The sequence below is a fragment of the Pan troglodytes genome, chromosome 5, assembly GCF_028858775.2.
Source record: "Pan troglodytes isolate AG18354 chromosome 5, NHGRI_mPanTro3-v2.0_pri, whole genome shotgun sequence".
NCBI lineage: Eukaryota > Metazoa > Chordata > Mammalia > Primates > Hominidae > Pan > Pan troglodytes.
In genome coordinates, this window is record NC_072403.2 from 49,227,889 (window position 1) to 49,252,305 (window position 24,417).

General features: G+C 42.1%; 1 protein-coding gene across 1 annotated transcript in view; it reads right to left on the bottom strand.

Annotated features, from left to right (window-relative positions):
- Positions 1-2,425: 2,425 nt before the first annotated feature.
- The window catches only part of ZNF318 (zinc finger protein 318), a 33,634-nt gene continuing 11,642 nt past the window's right edge, over positions 2,426-24,417 (bottom strand). Inside the window, exons 3-10 of the mRNA XM_016955560.4 lie at positions 23,497-24,136; positions 21,032-22,513; positions 18,746-18,845; positions 14,678-14,979; positions 9,037-9,240; positions 8,473-8,572; positions 7,161-7,279; positions 2,426-6,873 (exon numbers count right to left, since the gene is read on the bottom strand). Coding sequence (XP_016811049.1) covers positions 3,544-6,873; positions 7,161-7,279; positions 8,473-8,572; positions 9,037-9,240; positions 14,678-14,979; positions 18,746-18,845; positions 21,032-22,513; positions 23,497-24,136 — 6,277 coding nt within the window. The 3' untranslated portion in view covers positions 2,426-3,543. The remainder of the gene's footprint in view (positions 6,874-7,160; positions 7,280-8,472; positions 8,573-9,036; positions 9,241-14,677; positions 14,980-18,745; positions 18,846-21,031; positions 22,514-23,496; positions 24,137-24,417) is intronic.

The window sequence follows — 24,417 nt, forward strand, 5'->3', positions numbered from 1 at the left end:
TAAAGAGATGTGCTCACAAAACTATTTTCATTTGTCCATATTCTCACATAAATTGTTAATAAATGAAGACTTTGTTTAGGTTCTTATCCTAGATTTAGTATGTAAGCTTTGTTAAGGTGAGAACCAAGGTTTAGGGATATATATTAATATATCAACAAAGCTTGCCTATATATGTTTATATATATATTATCTATATTATATATATAAAAGAAACTATACTATATATAGTATATATAAAACTATATACACATATACATATATATATATATGTAAAAGAAACTACCTCACCTATTTCTGTTACAGGCTACATCCTCTCTGAACCCTCCTCCAATTTTTAAAATTACGCTTTATGTTCCTATTGGATGCATGTGTCCTGTATGTCCACCTCCCCACCCCATTCTTCCTCAGTCCTGGAATCTGGCAGACTGATAAATGGACTATGTGCTGGCATGCTCTGCTACCAAAATATTAACTTTTTGACTTTTTAGAAAGATGAAGTGTCATGGGCGAAGTAATACTTAACTATATTATTCAGCAGTATTAGCAGAGTATTATGTGCCCTGTGAATATAATATGGCTTGTAAAGCAGGAAGCCCCCCATTTGCAAGGCCAGGGGGAATTTTTAGCGGGTTATTTATACACCTTAGGTAAAATTAGGTATTTGCCCAAATTTAAACATAATTGCTGATCATCTGCTTCTCACAATTGAGGATATCTGATAAAAGTTGTTCCTGATGTTTGTAAAATTTAAAACATAGTTATATTACACCATAAGCTGCATTTAAAATTCAGGGCCCATTTCTTCCATGTGCCTAAGTCTCCTAAGTTGAAAGCTTATTCAGTACTGTGATAGTAGAGAACAACAAAAAAATATGCTCTATCTCCAGCTACTGGGTTAGAATTCTGTTCTTCCTTTCACCTGTCTTCTCTGGATAGGTTCCAAAGCTAGATCCCACTAACCAAAAGGAAGGAGGCAGCAACACTTCCTGCCCAGAATACAGAATCCTCAAAGTTCTCCCTCTGCTGGTTCAAGGAAGATATAAAGAATGTCACTCCCGTAACTCTTAAGTGAGCATTATTTTTGAAAAAGCCACAGATTGGTAGATGCCTTTGGTGTAAATCCTGAAGTTATCCAGAGAATACAAGAGGAGTTACTACCAAAGCTTAGGCTCAAAGTACTCCAGCCCTAGCTACCTGAACTAGTTCTGCCCTTCCTACAATAAATTTTGCCTCTTTTTCTCTTCTCACTCAAGTAGCCCCCTCCTAACCTAGAGAGTAAGATTCCAACGCCCTCTGAGGAAGTAAGGTTAGGATTGGGATCTTGATATGGTTACCTCCTCCCAACTCTTTCTCTAAAACCATCAGTCTCTCCCTAAAGGGAAGTGGAACTAAGTGAACAGGACTGAAAATCAGCACAAACTGGCATTAAAAATTATGTTCCCTGAATTCCTATAGATAACCTGCTAGAACAGGGAGGGAGTAGTTCTCTGGGAAAACAAATCTCTCTGAAGCTCACTTGGGTTTAAACTCTTCTAAATGGCACCTTTTGAGTTAGTCTATGGTTTCCAAGCAAGAAAATTGCATTGAACTCAGGCTTTGTCCTAAAAACCAGGGCTAGAAAGGTGACACGGGCAGGATACCCTGACCCTGTACATATTGGTGCTAGGATAAAGATAACGATCCTTATCTCAAAGGAAACAACACAAGACAACTCTGTGACACAGTAAGGTAAACTAACTTGTCTAAAATCACAGCAAGGTAAATGACTGAGGCACAGTCAAGGATCTAGCTCTCCCAAATCTGTGTCCTTTCCATAACATGATAAGAGAGGCCAGAATGACTTCTAAATTGACATTAGTCAAAAAAATTAAAAATCCTTCCCAATGTTGACCTAGGGATTTTATAGCTCTGTACATAAGGAAACAGGAAAAAAAAATTGGGGGAGCGGGGAGGTTAATCCAGATCAGCAATTTTGTATTATCTTTGAGGAACAGGTGGGTAAATAAGACTCCGAAGGCCCTGTTGAGTCAGGTTATAAACTGCTGACAACAGGGATATAAGAGGAAACTGGGACAGAGATAGAAAATCTGAGGACTGAGCTCCCTAATTCCCAAGAGCAAGAACCTGATTGTCCTAGGGGAGCTCAGTTCCCAGAAAATCCTACGGAGAGTCAACACAAAGGTATATAAAAAGCTTCACAACAGGAAGATGCCAATACCAGACAACTGTTGCCTACTCACTACCCACCCAGGCTGCGCTGGGGCAGACTATATATCCTAACATTCTGGCATGAAGTAGTTCTGACAAGTGAGGAAAGCATGGTTGGGGGTGCGGATAGACAATAGGGCAGCAGGGATTCACTGTTCTAGTTTTCCTTTGGAGTTCAAATGTGTGTGATTTCAAAACAAAAATCCAGAAGGAAACATGAGATTAATGCATTTATTCCAAGTAATTAACACATTAAAAATAAAGTTAAACTCGTCCAAGCCAACTCATAAATTCTTTAATCTTTTTAACAAAATATACAACCCCAAACATCATACTATGGTTGAAATTAATTGGGAAAGGAGGAGGTAGAGGAAAGGATACATATGGGTTTGTGGAACAGGGAATGAGTTCAATCTCAAGACAAGTTTCAGAGATCTTCTACCCCTTCACAACACAAATGGCTGCTAAACAATTTAATACAAAGTGTTACTGGATCACAATACAATGAACAAAGGCCATTTCAAAAATAAAAGTGATCTCAAAAGCGTATCTGCTCCTGGCAATGAACCATGAATAAGCCTTACCGATTTGTCGTCTTCTAAAAGTAAGCCTGCCAGATATTCTTCCATGTTTATTTCCAAACAGGTTTGTGGGTTAGCAGGACAATGCATCTCAAGAAAGGCAACAGAGTAAGGGAAGTACAGGAGTTGACATGCCAATAAGGGGTGTAAACAGTAAACAAAAGAGCTACTCACGCTGCATTTCAAACAATGTTAAGGCAGGCCCATCCAAATGGAAGCCTAAGAGATGAACAATTCTTCCAAGTTTTCCATTTCAGCAAGCTTTCTGGTGTTTTTCCCAGAGATGCATCAACTGCCCAGGAAATTGGGTAGGAATACAACACAGCAACTGGAGAGGTCAGCTGCCTCCATCCTCCCCCACATTTCAGAAATGGCAGAGTCAAAGCCAAAATACAATCAAAGCACACTATGTGGTGAGCCAGTTAGACATCTGATTTTAATGACAAAGTGGGAGAAAATAAATTGGCCAAAAAAATTAACAGAAAATACATTTTTACAGATATATATATATATATATATATATATATATATATATATATATATATATGTTGTTATCGATTTGTCTGGTGTTTTAAGGGGAAAGGGAAAAGGAAAGGAGGTAAATTTTTTAGCTTCCATGAACATTTACTGTAAGATGCTGACTGCATTTCTTGGTGTAGGTTCCAGATGAGATAACAAACTAGTCCTGGATCATCTGGGCATCTGATTTCTAGAAGCCAATGATTCACTCACAAGTAGCTCTAGGTATTTATTCTTAGTTGTGAACACTGGATTCTGTGTGGTCCTGGATGGCACCAACTGTAGTTTCCTGTTCAGGCATTCCCTGAGGGACCATATTGTCTTCAATTACCTGCTCCCTTGGAGGGGACCTTGACACTGGAGCTTTAACCAAATTCAGAGGGTTGCCACTGTCATCATCTACTTGCAGAATTGCCACCTCTGTGGTGGATGCATTCGATATTTCTAGCTGTAATGGCCCCAACTCCAGGGAACTACATTTAGAAGGGTCACCTGGCTCAGAGAGTGGAGAACACAGTTTATCTTTTTGAACTCCAGAGGTCCGTGTGACAAAGTCAACAAGGTCTGGAAGGCAAGGAGATGGCCCAAGGCCTGCAGAATTAATTGTTTTTAATTCCAATCCGAGTGACTCTTGTTTGTCTAATTGGGAAGATTCTTTTACTTCCTCAGGCATCATTCCTCCTGCTAACAGGTCAAGGGCCTGGTGTGTTCCCTCTAGGCCCCCCAAGCCACGGTCAACATTTTCTGTAAGTCCAGTTTTCAAAATGTTAGGAGAAGGGATCCTAACACTCCTGGGATTAGGTGAGTTTCGTTCACCCTCTGTCTCAAAGTCAAGCACCAAGGTTTTGGGAGAATCTAACGGAAACCCAGAAAAAGATGGGATTGGTTTGAAGTCAGTGGGATCGGAGGAATTACACCCTATAGGTGATACAGAATTTTCTTCACACACTTTCTGACACAAGGCAGTTGGGGATCTATGTGCTGGGCTTACCCGAGTAGTGCAGAAATCAACAGGCATATCCCCCAGATTCCCCAGGGCAGTAAGCTCCTCTACCTTTAAGTCTGTAGCTTCAAAGTCTTCTAGGGCCTTGCTTTCTATTGTCACTGTTAACTCTGGATGGACATCTTGTAGCTCCAGTGCTTCTGCTTTTGGTTTCTCTGGGCTCTCCCAGGTCTCTGGCCTCTTCTTGTTTTCATCCCAAACAGCCAACTCATAGATCTTTTTAACTTGAAAGTCTTTTGATCTTTCTCTCTTGAGTTTGAGACTTCTGTACCTAGAAGTTCTAGAAGCTGATTCTGGAGCTGAATTCTCTAGCCCCTCCTCACTAACAACTGAAACTCCTTGCTCTTGTGGACTACCTGTTAAACACATAGCTGATCTGGCTGGGGAATGAAGAAGCAACTCTGGGGCAGAAATTTTCACAGGTGTATCTTGTGGGTTGAGTAAAGACCTAGCTTCTGATAAAAATGAGTCTAATTTTGCCTTTGTGAAAGAGCAAGCCTGTGGACTCAATTTGATCACTACTTTACTTGGAGTTTCACTTCCTGTCATCAATTTATTGGACTGTTCAGCCTCTTTGTCAATCATTAGCAAGTTGGGCTGTTTTACTTCTCCCTCCCACATGTATCTGTTTCCATGGTTCAAATTAGAATCATCTATGCTGTGGGGTCCAATGCTGGTACTTGCTCCCTCATCAACTATCCCCTCAGACAGCTCCTTTACCCTTTCTTTTAGTTCAGTGTTTGCCTCTATCTCACTTTCTCTACAATCCTCAGATTTACGGAGCTCTTGGCTTTCCTTATCCTGGTTAACAGATTCTCTGAGGTGGATTTCTACCAACTTCTGAGATTCTTTGCACTGTATATCTAACAGTTGAGGAGGTGGTTCTACACCAGGTGGTCCTGGCTCTCCCAGGTCAAGCTCACTCTTCTTCTCTGGAGATATATCCCTACTAGTGTCACTCTGGAAGGAACTAGAGGTCCATATGGCCAAAGTGTCTGTCTTTGGGGTAATTGTTTCATAAGGCCTGCTTTGGCACAACCTTGTCAGAGGCTGTAGGAAGCCATAGGTGCTGCCTGTGCTTTTTGGGTCTACATGTTCTACAACTGACCATTTCCCTAGGGCCACCAGAGTTTTTGCAATGGGCTTTTCAGAGTTGCTAACTATAGGAGCAGCGACCAAACCCTCATCTTGATGCAACTCCTCTTGGGATGCACTGCTGTTCAAAGGAGAAGTAGAAGAGGTGTCTGAACTTTTGGTTCTAGAGAGGTTGCTATTTTCCCCATTGGCCAATGGACCACCACTTAGCTTAGTCTCAGGGGCCCCCTTTCCACCACTACTATAGAATATGTCATACAGGTCCTTAGCATTGGCTGTGGCTAAGCATGAATTTCGCTTCTCTAATTTTTTGGCTTGTTCACTGAACACACTTGAGAGGGGTGGTGGAGGACGTACTAACACAGAGAACAGGGTCTGGTCTCGGTCACTCTCACTCACCCCAGGAGCTGTCTCATCAGAAGGAATGGCAGCTGGCTGTGTTGAGGCCATGATGGCTACAGGCAACACTGGGTTCAAAATGTTAGGACCCACGAAGCCAGGGCTGAGAGTCTGAGATACAACTGGGTTTGATTTTACTGGAGCCAAGATAGCATTTGCTTGAGCAGCAGACGGGGCAGCTGGATGAGGTATAACGGGGGGTGGTGGAGGTGGTGGAGGTGGGGGTGGTGGAGGAGGTGGTAGTATTTGTTCAGGTAAATGAGATGGCTCACTCTTTTCAGCCAACACCACTTTTTCCTCTGGAGACCCTTTTAGAATCACCTCTTCCCCTCCAAATGCTTTGGAGATGATGTCTGGAGGTAAGAGGAGATCAGCTGAAGACTCTTTAACCACTGGCAGAGGTTTAGCAGTGGTTCCAGAGGACTTAATAGACAGAAAGGTGTTAAGAGGAGCTGGCTTGCTCATTGTGGCTGAACATGACTTGCGGAGTACTGTGGATGGAATAGGCAGGTTGGGTCGGATCTTAGTCTGTGTGGAAGTTGTCACAACAGGCATCCAAGGGCTGGTATGTGCAACAACAGTTTTCCCAGAGAGCTTGATTTTGATAGGCTTTGCCTTCCCAGCTTCAGTTTTGCCATCCTCTTTGTCCTTACTACTTTCTACAATCTCTTCTTTAGAGATACTTGGGGTCACCACTGAACTTTTCTCCTCTTCTTTTTCTGGCTTCTTCCAGCTGAATTTCCCAAAAGAAGATGATGTTGGTGATTCCTTCTTTACCTCTTCTTTTAACTGGAGTTTGATGCCAGTGTTCCTTTTATTTTCAGCTTTTTCAGGGGAGTTCCTACCCTCAGAGAGTTGGTCTTCTAATTTCTCAGAGACCTTGTCATCCTCCTTTACTTCTTTCACAGCCTTTGCCTTTTTTTCTTTCTTCTCCTCCTTTGGTTTCTCACTAAGTTTGCGTTTTAGCTCACTCTGCCGTCGCCGTTCTGTCTCTAGGACCACAGCCAAGCCAGCTTGGCGGTCCAGATTCCGCCGCTCCTCATATAATGGGTTTTCATCCACATATTTCTGGGAAGAAAAAAGATAAAGACTCAAAAACTGGTGAAAATACAAGAGAAAAAAATCTTGGCCCCGCTACTGTTAGAATTCATTTAGTAGAAATCCCCAGAATTATCTTCCTCAAGGACATACGGGATGCTATCTGCTGAGCATCTCCCACTAGGATTGAGGAGAACTTAGAGGTTATATGGAATTTGAAGTGTCAATGGCTTTTTCTGGCTCGGACGCCATTTGACAAAGTCAAAATAATTACTTCAGAAAAGTTGGAAACTCCACAGCCTACTACGAAGACCAACCTTGTATTTCTCATTGTGTTGGTGACCCTTCACATGTTGCTCCCCAGAAATTGGATCCCCCAAAAATTCCTCACAGAGCTGGCAATAAAATCCACTGATGGGAACCAGAAACTCAGAGCCTGGAAGAAGTAGAAAAAAGTCAAGGAAATAAGTCGATTCCACCCAGAATGACAGCAACCAATGGAAATCCCACCACCCCTTTGCAGTAAAATGGTTACAGTATAGAGGGCCTTACCCACTTTGAAGTCAGAAGCAGTATTTAGATGAATCCCAATGGCACAGTCTTTCCAACCTAAGGCTTGAACTACAGTCCTCTATTTCTTCTACCTCTTGGGAACATTATACTGGTTAATTTAGGAGTTTCCTGTGCCAGATTAATTCCTGTTGCTGAGTCTCCTGAAACCCTAACTAGCACCAAGCATCTCAGGAGATATAAAAACTATACTCCCAAATAGCCCATTACCATTTTATGATGATCTCTCATGTTGGTATTAATTACTGAGGAAACTATCTTCTGTAAATCTCAAGGGTATAGTAGCAGCACTGGCTACTTGTGAAGGTAAGAAATTGAAAAGTTTATGGGCTGAGCACGGTGGCTCATGCCTGTAATCCCAGCACTTTGGGAGGCAGAGGTGGGCAGATCACAAGGTCAGGAGATCGAGACCATCCTGGCCAACACAGTGAAACCCCGTCTCTACTAAAAATACAAAAAATACAAGGCATGGTGGCAGGCGCCTGTAGTCCCAGCTACTCGGGAGGCTGAGGCAGGAGAATGGGGTGAACCCGGGAGGCGGGGCTTGCAGTGAGCAGAGATAGCACCATGCACTCCAGCCTGGGCAACAGAGAGAGACTCCATCTCAGAGAAAAAAAAAGAAATTGAGAAGTTTAAAGACAAAGGAAGTTTCTGCTTCTCCACTTACCCCTTAATAACAATGACTCAAAATATTGTATAGTTCTTAGTTGAAAAGGCAGTTAAATTACTGCATCTCCTGTCCTTTTTAACCTGGATTCCAAACAAGTAAGATTTTGGGCCCATAAGCCAATGACAAAGACAATTCTGTTTTAAGTGACACGTCTATGTTTAACATCTGTGAATAGATTTTTGGCCATATGGGTAGAGATCATGGTCTTATAGATCTCTTTACAGCTTCAGGACCTAGTACACTGTTTTGTACACAGAAGGCATTCCTACGGCTTTGTTAAAAGGAATGGCTGTCTCATGCTATGCTGCTTCCTAGAATGTTAGCTCAGGGACACCTCTTCCTCAACTGAAATGTAAGGAAACCACAAAGGAGGCAAAAAGGAAACATACCTTTTGCAGGAACAGTTATCTTGTCAGTGCGCTTTATGGCATCTTGCTTGGCCTCACTCTGGGTCTTTGAAGCCCAAGGTCTGTTGTAGGGATCCAGTGTCTATTTGTAAGAGGCAGAGGTGCTCACACAACAGCACTAAAAGCTCAATGACCCACTTTTCTCTTTTTTTTCCCCCATAATAAGACCAGGGGACCAGAAGCCCCCAGCTACCCACCCCCACCCCCTCTGCCAACTGTTTTAATGGAAATCACCTGTGGAAAAGGTAAACACATGTTAGAGCAAGTACCAGAAAAAGGTAAAATGAAACAAAAAAATCAGGTACTCAAGGAATCAAAAGAGGCAGAAACCTCACTTACACTTGTCATGGTGTTTAGTTACAGCCAAGTCCCCTGGACTGAGCCCTGGGGATGGTGTCTCCTTTGTTGGTGTCTCTTGGCTCTTCAGATTGGGGCTCCTGCCCATATGAGAATGTTTCCTTTTCCAGCTTTGCAATGCAGATAGGGGTATAGAAGTTTGAAGAGAGTGAGGGTGGGAGTGAAAATAACAGAGAGTAGGATACCAACCTGTGTGTGCTTCTTATTGTGCATATGAGTGAAGAAATCAAACATGGTCCCACAGATGGTGTTGCAGTCTTTGCACCAGTGATTGCCAGCATCATAATACTCATAAGCAGCAGTGGGCTGATCCAACTGCTTAGTGGCTGACTGGGGGCTTTCGGCAGGCTTGGGGCTCTTAGTACGAAACTTCTCATTGTTTACTTTTGATTCCTAGAGGGGAAAAATCTGTACTTACAAGGAATTCAAGGCAATCTAGACTTGTCTTCTGTTAGAAATAGTAAGTGGCCATAATAATAGAAATAGGGCCATATGACCGTATTTCCAATGTTTAAAGCTGCACAAGTTGGGGGGAACCCTAACAGAAGCATGTCTCTAAGACATAGAACTATTTGACTTCATAGTGCTATCACAGCATAAAAAGTAAATCATAATGGCAATATATTTACTTACATATCCTAAAATATCTCTAGAAGAACAGCCAAGGTTGTGGAAACATTGGCTGCCTCTGGGGAAGGGAAGTGGAGAACAAGGATGGGTAGGAGTCTCTTCACTGTATACCCTTTAGTAAATGTTGAATATGTTACCTATGCAACTAAACAGTTAAATTTGAAAATCATGACAGCTAGGGAGGGAAGAAAAACCAATATGGAAAAGGTAATTGACAGGCTAAGCAAAGCAAATGCAGAAAATAGGTGATAGTGAACTCATCACATGCATCCTGGTATGAAAAACTGGAGAGAAGGGTTGGTGTACATAGATAAAGTAGACTATACAACTACACATAGATAAAGTCATCTATGTAGAATGATTTAAAGGAATCTAGGAAAAACATTCCTAACTGCCTAAAATATCACTTTTAGAATTTAACACCTTTAGAGGCCAGGTCCAGTGGCTCACACCTGTAATCCCATCACTTTGGGAGGTCGAGGTGGGCAGATCACTTGAGGCCAGGAGTTTGAGACAGGCCTGGCCAACATGGTGAAACCCCATCTCTACTAAAAATACAAAAATTATCCGGGCATGGTGGTGTGCACCTGTAGTCCCAGCTACTCGGGAGGTTGAGGCACGAGAATCACTTGAACCCAGGAGGCGGAGGGTGCAGTAAGATAAGATTGTGCCACTGCACTCCAGCCTCAGCAACAAGTGAGACCCTGTCTCAAAAAAAAAAAAAAAAAAATTTTTAACACCGTTAACATGTATCCTTTTTAAAAATACATCAACTTCTTAATATTAAAGTTATCAACAGCAAATACTTTAATATGAATTAATTTATTACCAAGCTGGAACAAGGCACTCAGGAAATGAGAATTTTGGTTAATGTTCAGGAGTAAGGCACAGGAAAAAAAGATAATTTTTGCAACTCAGAGGCTCACTATGAATGGGGTTCTATAGTACACAAGATGAAGAGCTGGGTACCTGGAATATTGGCTCAGGCAGGGAAAAAGGTAGGATAGAGAAAGGGAAACAACTGGGGCTTCAAAGATACTCTTTCCCTACCTGAGTCCTATTCAAGAATCACTAAAGAAATCACACCAGACAGGTAGGGGATGGGAGAGTTCATACACTCCTGGTGGGAGTATTAACTGGCACCATCTTCTAGAAGATAATCTAGGAATACATTACATACCTCAAAATACTGTATACCCTTTAACCCAGCAATTCACTCCTTGACATTTATCCTATGGAAATTATCATGTCAAACAACAGGTGATTTGATTGGTTAAATAAATTTTGCTTAACCATGCAACCAAAACAACAAAAAATAAGGTTGTTAAAAATGGTATTATAGAAGTGTATTTACTGACATGGAAAGATGTTCATGATATACTGAGAAAACTAATAAAATACACTTGAATAATCAACAAAGATATGTAAATCGGCATACAGCGTTGAATATCACTTTATCCAAAATACTTTCTGTAACCACTCTATACTCCTTATCCTGTTTTCTTTTTTTAGGCACTTCTCATTACCTAACATGGACTTATTTATTTATCGTCTTCTGCTATTTAATGAGAATATGAACCTTGTCTATACTGTTCAGTGTGATACTTCCCATATCTAGACCAGTTCCTGACACTTTATTGGTGACCAATACATATTTGTTAAGTGAATTGATGGACAGAATTAATACTTTGGTGTATGTATTTGGAATAACATACACCAAGGTATTAATAATAAATTAATGTATTTGGAATATATAATAATACCTTGGTGTATGTATTTGGAATAACATACACCAAGGTATTAATAATATTATACACCAAGGTATTAATAACAGTGGTCTCGGCTGGGCCCAGTGGCTCATGCCTGTAATGCCAGCACTTTGGGAGGCTGAGGTGGGCAGATTACTTGAGCTTAGGAGTTCGGGACCAGCCTTGGAAACATGGCGAAACCTCAACTCTACAAAAATACAAAAATTAGCCAAGTGTGGTGGTGGTGAGCACCTGTAGTCCCAGCTACTGGGGAGCCTGAGGTGGGAGGAATGCTTGGACCTGAGAGTTGGAGGCTGCAGTGAGCCATGACTGTGTCACTGCACTCAACTTGGGTGACAGAGACCCTGTCTCAAAAAAAAAAAAAAAAAAAGTAATAATAATAGTTGTCTCTAGGTAGATGAAATTACAAGTTTGTATGTGCTTTTCTGAAATGAACAGAAAGGGAAAGAAAACCTCAAACCAACTATACATTTTAAAGAGAGGTAAAGAAAGAAGAAATACCAAGGACAGGTAGGAAAGAAAGGCTGTGGACATAATATTCCTTACTGCTGAGATGAAAACTGAATTGTAACATATCCGTTAGTTTCAGAGACCATGAAGACGCACCCAAATCAAGATGACAGATTATCACTGGGTTCGTACATGACTAGAAATCCAATGTATAAGTCAATTACAAAGGACCAGAGCTTTTAAATTCTTCTCCCATCAAAGGCCCTACCTAGACTGAAGACCCAGGTATAAAAGACTAGGCCTACCTGGTTGAGAAAGAAAACTCTCCTAGGAAGACATGGAAAAAAATAGAGCTTGGGTGATAATACAGAATATATTCTCTTTCCTACCTCTCAATATTAACTGAGGATGTACTACGTGCTAGACATATTGTATGCCATGGGAAACACAAAGATAAAAAAGATTCCTCTTTTATCCTCTCGGGCCAGGTGGGGTGGCTCACATCTGTAATACTAGCACTTTGGGAGGCTGAGGCGGGAGGATCATCACTTGAGCCTAGGAGTTCAAGACCAGCCCGGGGACGGGCGCAGTGGCTCATGCCTGTAATCCCAGCACTTTGGGAGGCCGGGGCAGGTGGATTACCTGAGGTCAGGAGTTCGAGACCAGCCTGGCCAACATGGTGAAACCGTCTCTACTAAAAATACAAAAATTAGCTGGGTATGGTGGCACACGCCTGTAACTCCAGCTACTCAGGAGGCTGAGGTAGGAGAATTGCCCAGAAGACGGAGGTTGCAGTGAGCCAAGATCACGCCACACGCCACAGAATAAGACTCTGTTCCAAAAAAAAAAAAAATGCTGGGCAGGGTGGCTCACGCCTATAATCCTAGCCCTTTGGGAGGCCGGATCACGAGGTCAGGAGTTTGAGACCAGCCTGGCCAATATGGTGAAACCATGTCTCTACTAAAAATATAAAAATTAGCCGGGCGTGGTGGCACGTGCCTGTAATCTCAGCTACTCGGCAGGCTGAGGCAGAAGAATTGCTTGAACCTGGGAGGCAGAGGTTGCAGTGAGCCGAGATTGCGCCACTGCACTCCAGTCTGGGTGACAGAGCAAGAACTCTGTCTCAAAAAAAAGACCAGCCTGGGCAATATAGCAAGACCCCATCTTTAACCAAAAAAAAAAAAAAAAAAAAAAGAAGCTCTCATTTAGTGGAGACAGACGTAAGAAGAGTCTTTAAATAAGACAACGAAATAAATTTTACAAAGAAACAAATTACAGAGTGCTAAAGAAGGCTGACTAGATCTGGGTGGAATTCTGGAAATTCTTCATGGAAGAGGTGGTATCCAAATTGGGCTTTAATGGGTGAGTGGGGTTGGGAGAAAGATTATTCCAGGCTAATAGGATTATTTATGCAAAACCAGAGAGGTGTAATACCAGATATTGCACATCCGGAAAATTGCATTTTGAGGTGACGCAGCATAAGATGTAATATAATGTTTCTTCAGCAGTATTCATTACTATGTGCCGGCCCCTGGGCTATGTATTGGGAATCATATTGAACAATGACACATACAAAGTCCCTGTAACTTTTGAACCTTAAAATCAAATTAGGGGAACACATTTAATTATAAAATCAGATCTGTCATAAATGTTAAGAAGGAAAATTACAAGATATTATGGGAGTGTATATCAGGCAAATTTAACAGTCTAGGGAATCAGAGAAGGATGTCAGGAAAGTAATTTAAGATCCAGTCTAAAGGATGAATTGGAGTTAGAAGAGCAGATAAGGAAAGAGTTCGATTTGCATGGTAAAGAAAGGGAACAGAAAATCTGAGGTCATGAGAGGAGATGATACATTTGAGGAATGAAAAGGTTAGTAATGAAACTACAGTCAGCAAGAAGGAAAGAGGCATGAAATGAGGTTGAGGAGGTAGGCAAGGGATTAAGTATGATATCACTGGCTATATGTGCAAAAAGAGTTAATTAACATAGCAACATAAGCAAAAACTGATGTGGCTTGGACTTGAATGTCAATGGGGATGATAAGGTGCATGGAATCGAGATTTACTTTGGAGAGGGACCTGACAGAATTTGTAATTGATTGCATATGGAGCAGTTAGGGAGAGCAGAGCACTGAGAGTGACTTTTAAGTTGTTGGCATGAAAACTGTTGGACAGTATGCCATTCATTGAGAATGCATAACAATGGAGAAAGAAAAAGTTGGAAGGAGGTTGAGCACAACCATTAATTTAGTTTAGGACATGCTCAGTTTCAAGTGCCTATGAGATAATGAAGTGGAAATGGTGAGTTTATGTTGTTAGACACTCAGAAGACTCACTGGACTAGAACATAAAACTGGCAATTGTCACATGGCATTTTAGCATAGGACTGAATGAAATGGCCTAGGAAGAAAGAGCAAATTCTGGAGAACTGGGCAAGGACTGAGCCCCGAGAAACTCAAAAATTTAAAGATTATGCACGAGAGACAGCAAAGGATACTAAGCAGGAGCATCCAATGTACTACGAGGAAAAGAAGTGTGACAGAAGCCAAGGGAAAAGAGTATTTGTAGGAGAAAGTGATTCTTGGCCTCAAATGCTGCTCATTTGAGAAGTAAAATGTATCTACTGACTTTAGCAACACAGTAGTGACCTAGACATGAACATAGTTGCTAAATATGAACCCCCCAAAAGGGTATATACAAGTTCTGAGAAGATCAGAAGCCAGATAGGAGTGGGTTAGGGAGTAAATGCTGGAACAAGAACATAGAAGGTTCTGAATACTGAGGATTTAGGATTCTTTGTGGGCAACAAGGAACTATGCTGAAATTCTGAAGAGGAGTACCACGCTCTGATCTATACTCTAAGAAAATAATTAACAAGAGTAAGAACAGTTTGAAAACCTAAGTTAAGAAAATGGTTAGAAAACCATAGGAGTCTAAGGGAAAAAAAAGATGACAGAAATTGAAAAATTGAGTTGTTACCTTGTTGGAGGAGGAGTTTGAGAACGATGACACTTTTTCTGGGCTCTTAGATTTTTCTGCTTTCCCAGGCTTCTCTGTAGGCTCTCTACTGTCACTTAAAGACTTCTGGGATTTATCAAAGATGTTAATTCCCAAGATCTGAGCCACTTTGTCCAGTTCAGATTGCTTCTTTTCTGCCTCTTCTGCCTCTTGCCGTAGCTCTGCAATGTCCTTCATAATGTTATCCTGAAGCCGACTCACCTCCACCAAGAGAGGATCTTTGTGGCCATCCTTCTCCCTTCGTTTCTTGCGCAGCATTTCTCCTGAGCAATCAAATGTCAACAAAAAGAAGCACAGGGAAAATAACATGAGTCATTTCTCATTTACAAGCAATAATTTGTCAGGGCTTTATGGTTACAAAATCTTTGCCCACAAACGTTTCTAAGAGCGGCAAGGCGTGGTGGCTCATGCCTGTAATTCCAGCACTTTGGGAGACCAAGGCGGGTGACTACTTGAGTTCAGGTGCTCGAGACCAGCCTCACTAACATGGTGAAACCCCGTCTCTACTAAAAATACAAAAAATTAGCCGGGCATGGGGGTGGGTGCCTGTAATTCTATTTACCCGGGAGGCTGAGGCAGGTACTTGCTTGAACTCAGGAGGCGGAGCTTGCAGTGAGCCAAGATCATGCCATTGCATTCCAGCCTGGGTGATAGTGAGAGACTCCGTCTCAAAAAACAATTTTTTTTTCTAAGAGCAAGTGAGACTCTCCTTCCACATGGGTTGGTGTAAGTGAAGCTTCTATGAAGGTAAAGAATGGGTTATGACATTATCTTTTGTGTAAAGGTTATTAGCTAAGGATTTATGGACAGGCTTCAGGGGCTCCATGAACTCCCATAACAGTATATATAATTTTGTGTGTGTCTCTCAAAAACATTAATAAGTGTTGTAACTATGAATTTAGCAGTTGTCCTCTCTTCAGAGGGCCGAAGAATTATTTAGAGGGTAATATATTTGACCTTATCTGATCTAAGGACACTTTAACAACTTCTTCAATGAGTTTTAGGTTTTGCCTCGGGTTTATCTTTTTTTTTTTTTTTTTTTTTTGGTAGAGATGGGGTTTTGCCATGTCACCAGGCTGGTCTTGAACTCCTGAGCTCAAAGTGATCTGCCTCCTTCAGCCTCTGAAAGTGCTGGGATACAGGTGTGAGCCACCACACCCAGCTGGCTTATTTAATGTTATCTCCTGTTCCAAACTGCAGATCCTCTGGTGTTAATCCTCACAGGATAAATAACTCAATTTCTCATCCCTAAACAGTCCAAACCCAGACAGAAGCAATTATATCTTCTCCCACTCTCTGTTCTTTCATACTATCAGTATTTAGGAGCCTTGTTATGTTCTTTTCCTCACTGTGTATGTGAATTCCTAAAAGCATAAAGAAATGGAATAAAAAGGAAGGCATCAGGGAACATTTTTGTGTGTGTGTGCCAAATTTAAGGAAAGACCAGACACTGTGGTTCATGCCTGTAATCCCAGTGCTTTGGGAGGCTGAGATGGGAGGATCATTTGAGTCCAGAAATTCAAGGCTACAGTGAGCTATGACAGCACCACTGCCCTCCAGCCTGAACAACAGAATGAGACCCTGTCTCTTAAAAAAAAAAAAGAAAAAAAAGGCCAGGTGGGGTGGCTCACACCTATAATCCCAGCACTTTGGGAGGTCGAGGCAGGCGGATCACCTGAGGTCAGGAGTTAGAGACCAACCTGGCCAACAGGGTGAAACCCCGTCTCTACTAAAAATACAAAAATTAGCTGGGCATGGTGGCACGCGCCTGTAATCCCAGCTACTTGGGAGGTTGAGGCAGGAGAATTACTTGAACCTGGAAGGTGGAGGTTGCAGTGAGCTGAGATTGCGCCACTGCACTCTAGCCTGGGCAACAGAGCGAGGCTCCATCTCAAAGAAAGAAAGAAAAAGAAGAAAAAAAGAAAGTACTCAAAAACGATGGAGACATATTGAAAGGACACAGGAGCTAACTCACAGGGGGTCCCATTGGCCAAATTTGGAACAATTTGAGCATGAAAATAAATAATGATAATAAAAAATTATAACTTATCAAATGAAGAATCCATGAATTCATACTCATATAAATGAATAAACAAATGGGAGTGAGGGTTAGGAAGTTCCCTCTTACAGTAGAAAGCCAACTAATAAAGGTAGAAGGAATGAGAGACCTTGAAAAATCACTATTTGATAACCATCACAGGCCAGGCACAGTGGCTCATGCCTGTAATCCTAGCACTTTGGGAGGCTGCAGAGCTCAGGAGTTTTGAGACCAGCCTTGGCAACATGGCAAAACCTTGTCTCTAGCCAAAAAAAAAAAAATTAGCCAGGCATGGTGGCTCATGCCTATGGTCTCAGCTACTCAGGAGGATCACCTGAGCCAGGAAGCGAGGCTGCAGTGAGCTGAGATCATGCCACTGCCACTGCACTTCAGCCTGGGTGACACAGTGAGACCCTGTCTCAAAAAAAATTTTTAAATAACTATTATCATAATAACTGGCTCAGGCAAGACTCATCAATGGATGCTAAAACCAGTGGGTGAAAGTCTGAGTAGTAACTGAATATTTACATAGTCTCAAAGTATCTCCTCTGTACGATTCATATTAATTAAAAAGAATAAAACAGTAACTTTATAGTGGAGAAATCTGGCAGACACCACCTTAACCAAATAATTAAAGTTAACATCACCAGCAATGGGACAAATCAACACCTGATACAAACTCAGCATCATTTCTGTGATAGTCTTGCCAAAAATGAATAACCTGAATTTAATCATAAGGAAACAGACAAATCAAAATTAAGGGATATTCTACAAAATATGTGACCTCTTATTTTCCAGAATGTTAATGTTATGAAATACAAAGACTCAGATTAAAGAAGAGTACAAGAACATGAAAACTGAATGTGATAAATAATCTTGCACTTTGTTTTGCTATAAAGGGCATTAACGGGATGATGTGAAATATGAGTAAGACTGGTAGACTGGATAACAGTACTGTATCACTGCTAATATCCTAATTTTGATAAGTGTATTAAAGTTATGTACCTTCTTTGTTGTTAGGAAATATTTAAGTATTTAGGAGTAAAGGAACATCACATCTACAAGTTACTTTAAAAAGTTCAGAAAAGGCCAGTGCAGTGACTCACGCCTGTAATCTCAGCACTCTGGGAGGCCGAGGCAGGAGGACTGCTTGAGGCCAGGAGTTTGAGACCAGCCTGGACAAAATGATGAAACCCCATTGCTACTAAAATTACAAAAATTAGCCAGGTGTGGTGGCACACACCTGTAATCCCAGCTACTTGGGAGGCTGAGGCTTGAGAATCACTTGAATCCAGAAGGCAGAGGTTGCAGTGAGCCAAGACTGCACCACTGCACTCCAGCCTGGGCAACAGAGCGAGGCTCCATCTCAAAAAAAAAAAGTTCAGGAAAAATTACACACACACATACACACAAATTGAGAGAGAGAAAAAGATAGAGCAAGCGTATTAAAATGTTAATAATCTGGCAGGGCGTGGGAGCTCACACCTGTAATCCTAGCACTTTGGGAGGCTGAGGCGGGTGGATCACCTGAGGTGAGGAGTTCGAGACCAACCTGGCCAACATGGTGAAACCCTCTCTCTACTACAAATACGAAAAAAATTAGCTGGGCATGGTGGCAGGTGCCTGTAATCCCAGCTACTTGGGAGGCTGAGGCAGGAGAATTACTTGAACCCGGGGGAAAGAGGTTGTAGTGAGCCAAAATCACACCACTTCACTCCAGCCTGGGTGAAAGAGCAAAACTTCGTCTCAAATCATCATCATCATCACCATCATCATCATCACCATCATCACCACCACCACCACCCCCATCATCTGGGAGAAGAGTACCTGAGAATTCTTTGCACTATTATTGCAACTTTTTTCTAAGTTTAATTATGTCAAAAAAAATTTTTTTAATGAAGTTTCAGGTTACTGAACCTGTGTGAGAGTACCAAATTTGGGTCTCCTACGCAAGTTATTACAAAAAGGCAGTCATGCAAAGCAGCTGATACCTTGTTGTTTATGAAGCCGCTCTAACTCGGTCCTAAGATAGTACATCTTCTTCTGGCGGGCTTCCCGGTCATTCTTTAGTTTTTCCCTCTCTTCAATAACCTGCAAAATACAAAGTGGTAAGAGAGTCCATCTCCTCCAACATTCTCTTTTCTATTTCTCTCTTCCAGAAGCATTCTTCCTAGACATTATCTGAATGTAAGGATCCAAATGCCTGCACACAGGCTCTGACCTTACAGTCAAAGTAATATTTCGTTCTAAGTTCCAGAATAGAACTGTCCATCTTTTCAAAAACTATACTGTCCAAGAAAGGTTGTTTGTTTGTTTTTTGCAGGAAGGATCTAGGGCACTGATAGCAACTATTAGATAGTGGTTCTAAGTTCCAAAGGGAACCACAGATAAAGGAACCATATGTGTTATAGGTAAGGGACATATTTCATGTTGTTTTCACTGCTCCTTGCAAACCAGGGATAACCCATAGGCAGTATGCCCAGAGTAGCATGTTGTTTAATCCTCACAACATTTTCACTATTTTATAGTCAGAAAACTGAAGTTGTACAAGATTAAGTAGAATACTCAAAGTCACACATTAAGAGTAGATTTACAATCCAGGTATATCTGCCCTAAAGCTCATGATCTTTCAACTATACTACTACCTAATGAAAAAAAGCAAATATGGCTTGTCTATACTATACCAGCATATAATAGGCCTGTATGTGTCTATAATAGACCTATGTATTATCAGCGCCCTGACTTAAGGACTAGATTTATAAAAGGAAAGTAAAGAGAAAGTGTATGACCTCCAAACACTGTCTCTAAAGTTTTGTCTACATTGAACCTATTCCCTTTCCCAAAAGACTTCAGTAAAACTAAAGACTGAAGTTCAGGGTATTTACGTCCAACAGAAACTTAAGAGAAGAGTTTTTTGTCTTCCCAATAATTGGCTAAAACTTTTTAACCGGAAAAAAATGAGACTGGCCCTCTAATTTTTTTCTTCAGAACTTTTTTTTTTTTTTTTTTTTGAGATGGAATCTTGCTCTGTTGCCCAGGCTGGTGTGCAGTGGCGTGATCTCGGCTCACTGCAACCTCCACCTCCTAGGTTCAAGCAATTCTCCTGCCACAGCCTCCTGAGTAGCTGGGACTACAGGCGCGTGCCACCACACCCGGCTAATTTTTTGTATTTTTAGTAGAGACAGGGTTTCACCGTGTTAGCCAGGATGGTCTTGATCTTCTGACCTCGTGATCCACCCGCCTCAGCCTCCCAAAGTGCTGGGATTACAGGCATGAGCCACCACGCCCAGCCAGGTCTTAACTTTTATGAGCAAACCAAATTAGACATTACATTTTTATGTTTCTAAACAAAGTGAGTTGCTAGGTATAAGCACCCTTACAATTAATAGTATGTATTAACTCTTCCACTCAAAATTCTTCTATTATGTATTCCCTATCTTGATGTAGTTTTCACCTACTGCTCTAAATTATCAGAATTATTAGAATTATTATATCTTTACCCCAGTCACTGCTTTCTTCCCACAGGCTGGGGACCCAATGAACCTGGATAATATAAAAAATGACTTTAGAGGCCAGGCACAGTGGCTCATGCCTGTGATCCCAGCACTCTGGGAGAGGCTGGCAGGGGAGGATCACTGGAGCCCAAGAGTTCAAGATCAGCCTGGGCAACAGTGAGAAGACCCCATCTCTATATAAAATATACGTATACATACACACACATACACACACACACACAAATTTTTTAAATAAATAACATGTCAAAAATGTTACTGTTACTCCTGGACTCTAAGATAAACCAGAACAAGCAAAGTTTATTTCTTGGTTTGCTTCAATTATCAAGCAACAACTAGTTATTAGCTTTAACTCACATAATCATTACAGGGTAAGAATACAGAATTCACTGGGATCAAACAGGTTTACTGATTCTCCTTCACCACACCCAATTTTGGTTCCCTACTCCGCTACGAAATCATATTGAAGACTTCAAGGCTCCCAGTTCCTATCTACAGTGTTTGAAGACCATTAACTTGGATAGAATTAAACTTAAAAAAGGCTGACAATCACAATAGGACCCAAGGCCAGACTTTTGTTTAGTCCTAATGATAAAACGTGTGAAAAACAGAGGAACAATATACACTTCTTAGGATGATGACAGCAGCCTCCAAACGACTTCAAGTGAAAGAGCCTTACAAATTTTCAGCCCCTTCTAAAAAACATATACAAATTTATGGCAAAACAGAAAACTCAGGCACAGGATGCCCAAAGCTAATATTCACCTTTTGCTTCTGGGAAGCACGGTTCTTCTCATCAGATATCTTCTCTGGATTATATCTTATGAGTGATGGAATGGACACCTGGACAGGCACTTGGGCCGCAGGAATTGAGCCTCGCAGAGACTCTTTCTGCTTAGGCTTATCAGGAGTCACAGTGGGGATCACACGAAGATTGGGACGGCTACGAGTAGCTTGTTTGGTTATTGGCATTATCCTGTGTGGTTCAGGTACAGGGTGGTTTGATGGTTGAGAGGTGGGATACATGGGCCATCTTGAGGCTGCATATGCCATGTAGTGCCTATAGGCATCAAAAGAGGCAGGGGGAATGGCAGGTCCCTGGTAGTTTGGAGGTATCCGAGCTGCAGCAAACTGAGAGGCCCTTGGCATGTGAAACTGAGATAAAGCAGCAGTGTGTGGAAGTCTAATTGGGGCAGATGGGGCTGATGGCAACATGCACCTGACTGCAACAGATGACTGAAACCCACTACCAACCACCTCTGGTCCTGAAATATGACCCACTGGATGGTCAGACTTTAGGAATGGAGGGCTGTTTTTTGTGAGCAGGTAAGGATCCACAGGAGAAGGTGGGTGTGGATGGGACACCTCTGGAGAGTGGGTATTGCTATGATGTGCCTCCCTGCTCTCTAGTCTGTGGGGATCTGAGGAACGTCGATCAGCTGAGAAGCAGTGGTCAACTGAGGAACAGCGGTCAGCTGAGAAGCGGTGGTCAACTGAGGAACAGTGGTCAGCTGAAAAGTATCGGTCAACTGAGGAACGGCGGTCAGCTGAGGAGCGTAATGATGGCTTCTTGCCATGAAGTCGTTCCTGGGTGCGTGCAGCCAATTGACTAATCTCTGCTACTCCAATATCCAGCCCTATTGTCTTGAGCAAGTCATGGATCTTCGCATATTCTGGATTGGTCTCTTCTAGTGATTCTAGCTTTACAGCTGGAGCTGAAGATGGCAGGGAGCTTGCCTTCTGCCTCATAACTTCACTCTCAGAGCTCCCAAGGGGCTTTGGTAGGGATTCTGCCTTTAAATCCTCTTCTTCATCCCCATAGAGAAATTTCTCCTCATCTTCAATGTCGGGAAAGCTACGTCGCCTTTTTTCCTGTGTACTGGTAGAATCAGCCAACATGCTCAGAATGCGGGAAAAACCACTGCCATCCTGGCTAGCTCTCTCATGGGGCAGCAGGAAGTCTGTGTGTCGCTCAGGTCCCTCGGCCTTCAAATCCAAATTATCCTTGTGGCATAGAAAACTTCCAAATTTTTCTCTGAGAGGACTGTTGTCTTTGGGAATCCCAGGAAGGGGACCCCATTGGTAGAGGTTGCCCTGAGGTTCCTTCAAGGCAGTCTCTACCATAGTCCCCTTGTTTTCAATCTCTGAGGCAAAAGCAGCAATAGCACCACTTAGTGGAAGGGATGGGTGCCCAGAGTAGAGAGGGTGATCCTGGCTGGAGCTGGTACTGCTGGAAAAACTCTCAAGCTGCAAAGACAAACACAACTGATTTAGTCTTATGCAGAATCTCAGAACATTAGTAATTGAGATAAATACTTAAATACTTTGGTCTTCCTGAATTAACAGGTGAGATACAAGTATGGACAAAAGGGAGGAAAAGTATCTTTAGCCAGATTCAAAATGTGAATCCCCTTATCTCCAGATGTTTCTGCTGTTGAGGAGCAACAGGAAGTGAGGCAAACTGGATGGAATCCTCACCTTTATCTATTTGTTAAAAGGAATTTGAATTCAAAAGAATTTTAGAGATCCCCTAGCTTGTTTTCTTTTCTATGGATCCCCAAAAGAAAAGGAAAAAAAAAGAGCTGCTTTGGCTGAAGTGGGGAGAGGAAACTCTGGAACGCTAACTCATCAGCATTCCTTTGCTTGGGAACCTCTTCAGAAGCCTTTATCTCCTAAGAGGACAGCTAAAAACTAGTGGTCTTTCCACTAGTGGTCTGACCATCCTTTCACAGGTCAGGGAAAAATATCAAGGCTCAGAATGGTGAGGTGACTTGTCTAAAAATCACAGTAAGTTGGTGGCAGAAGTGGGTCCAAAATCAGAATCACCTGATTTCTAGTCCAGTGTCCTACAACTCATACATCTTGTCTTCTCTCTAAAGAGAGATGAGAAAATTAAGATCACCTCCTCCCCTTGCCCTTCAAGGTTCATTTCCAACAAACCCATACTCAAAGATTGCCAAAGGATAATCCAATTTAAGTAAAAAAACTTACAGTACTCTCCAAAATATCTATTTATTAATATAAAGCCTAATATACAGCAAATAGAACCCTCTACTGATGCATTAAAAGGCCTACAGTTTCGTTTGGAGAGTCCTAGAAGGTGTAGCTCACAATGTCGGTCCAGCACATATTACAAAGATACCATTAGGAACATAGCCCACAGGAAAGTAAGCAGGCTTTAAGATATTAGAGAGACTAGCAAGAGGCCCTACAAGAAATGCAGCAGAGACCTGCATGGAGGGCTCCATTATGTCCACCTCAATCCGCTTCTTCAAAATGGATTTCTTGGGCATCACAGATACTTCCTCAGGCCGATGCAAAGAATATCCTGGCTCCGGTGCTGTTAGGACACCTGACAATCCAGGGATGGAACAGCCAGTACCACCACCATCAACTCCAACCAGCTCCTGACTCAAGCTCCTACTTCGCTCCTCCTCTTCCTCTCGCTTTCGTCTGGCAAGATCCAGTTCTCGAAACTCAGGGTCGAGAAACCTAGGACTTGGGCTTCTTCTACGCTGTCGATAGTTGCGAGTTCCTGATGTAAAACTTGGGTGATCCCCTCCCATGCTGTTTATCTTCACCGTGTCATCATAACGGGGTCTTTTGGCCTCCCGGCTCCTTTCTTCAGATCGTATAGAGTAGCCTTTGAGTTTTTCTCGATTCCGTTCTGTTCCCCGCAACAGCTCATCATGACAACTGATATGGGGACTATAATCAGATCGATGCAGGAAAGTTTCTTTTGTTCGGTAGTCCTCATCAAGTTGTCCCAAGAAGGGACTGAGAGGCCCTTCCTCCTGGGAAATATATCGCTCAAGACCTCGAGAGCACTGGGAGCTTCGAGTGAAGACAGAATCATCAGTCAGGTCATCCCTGAGGAAAAAGAGAAGCATCATTGAACAAATGGACTTGGAAAGAATAAGAGCAGACAAGGCTAAGAGACTGGTGTTTGTCAAGGGGGCTATAAAATGCTTAGGGCAAAAGACTATAATCATGAAGTCCAAGAACATTTCCTCTCCCTTTCCCCAGGGGAACAAGCAGCTTTAGCCTCTAACCAAGAGGTAATATTACCAACATATCCAGATAGATCTCTTGGGTAATTTCTCCGACTAGACTTAGGGCATGCAGAATATCATGGAAGTTACACAACTCCA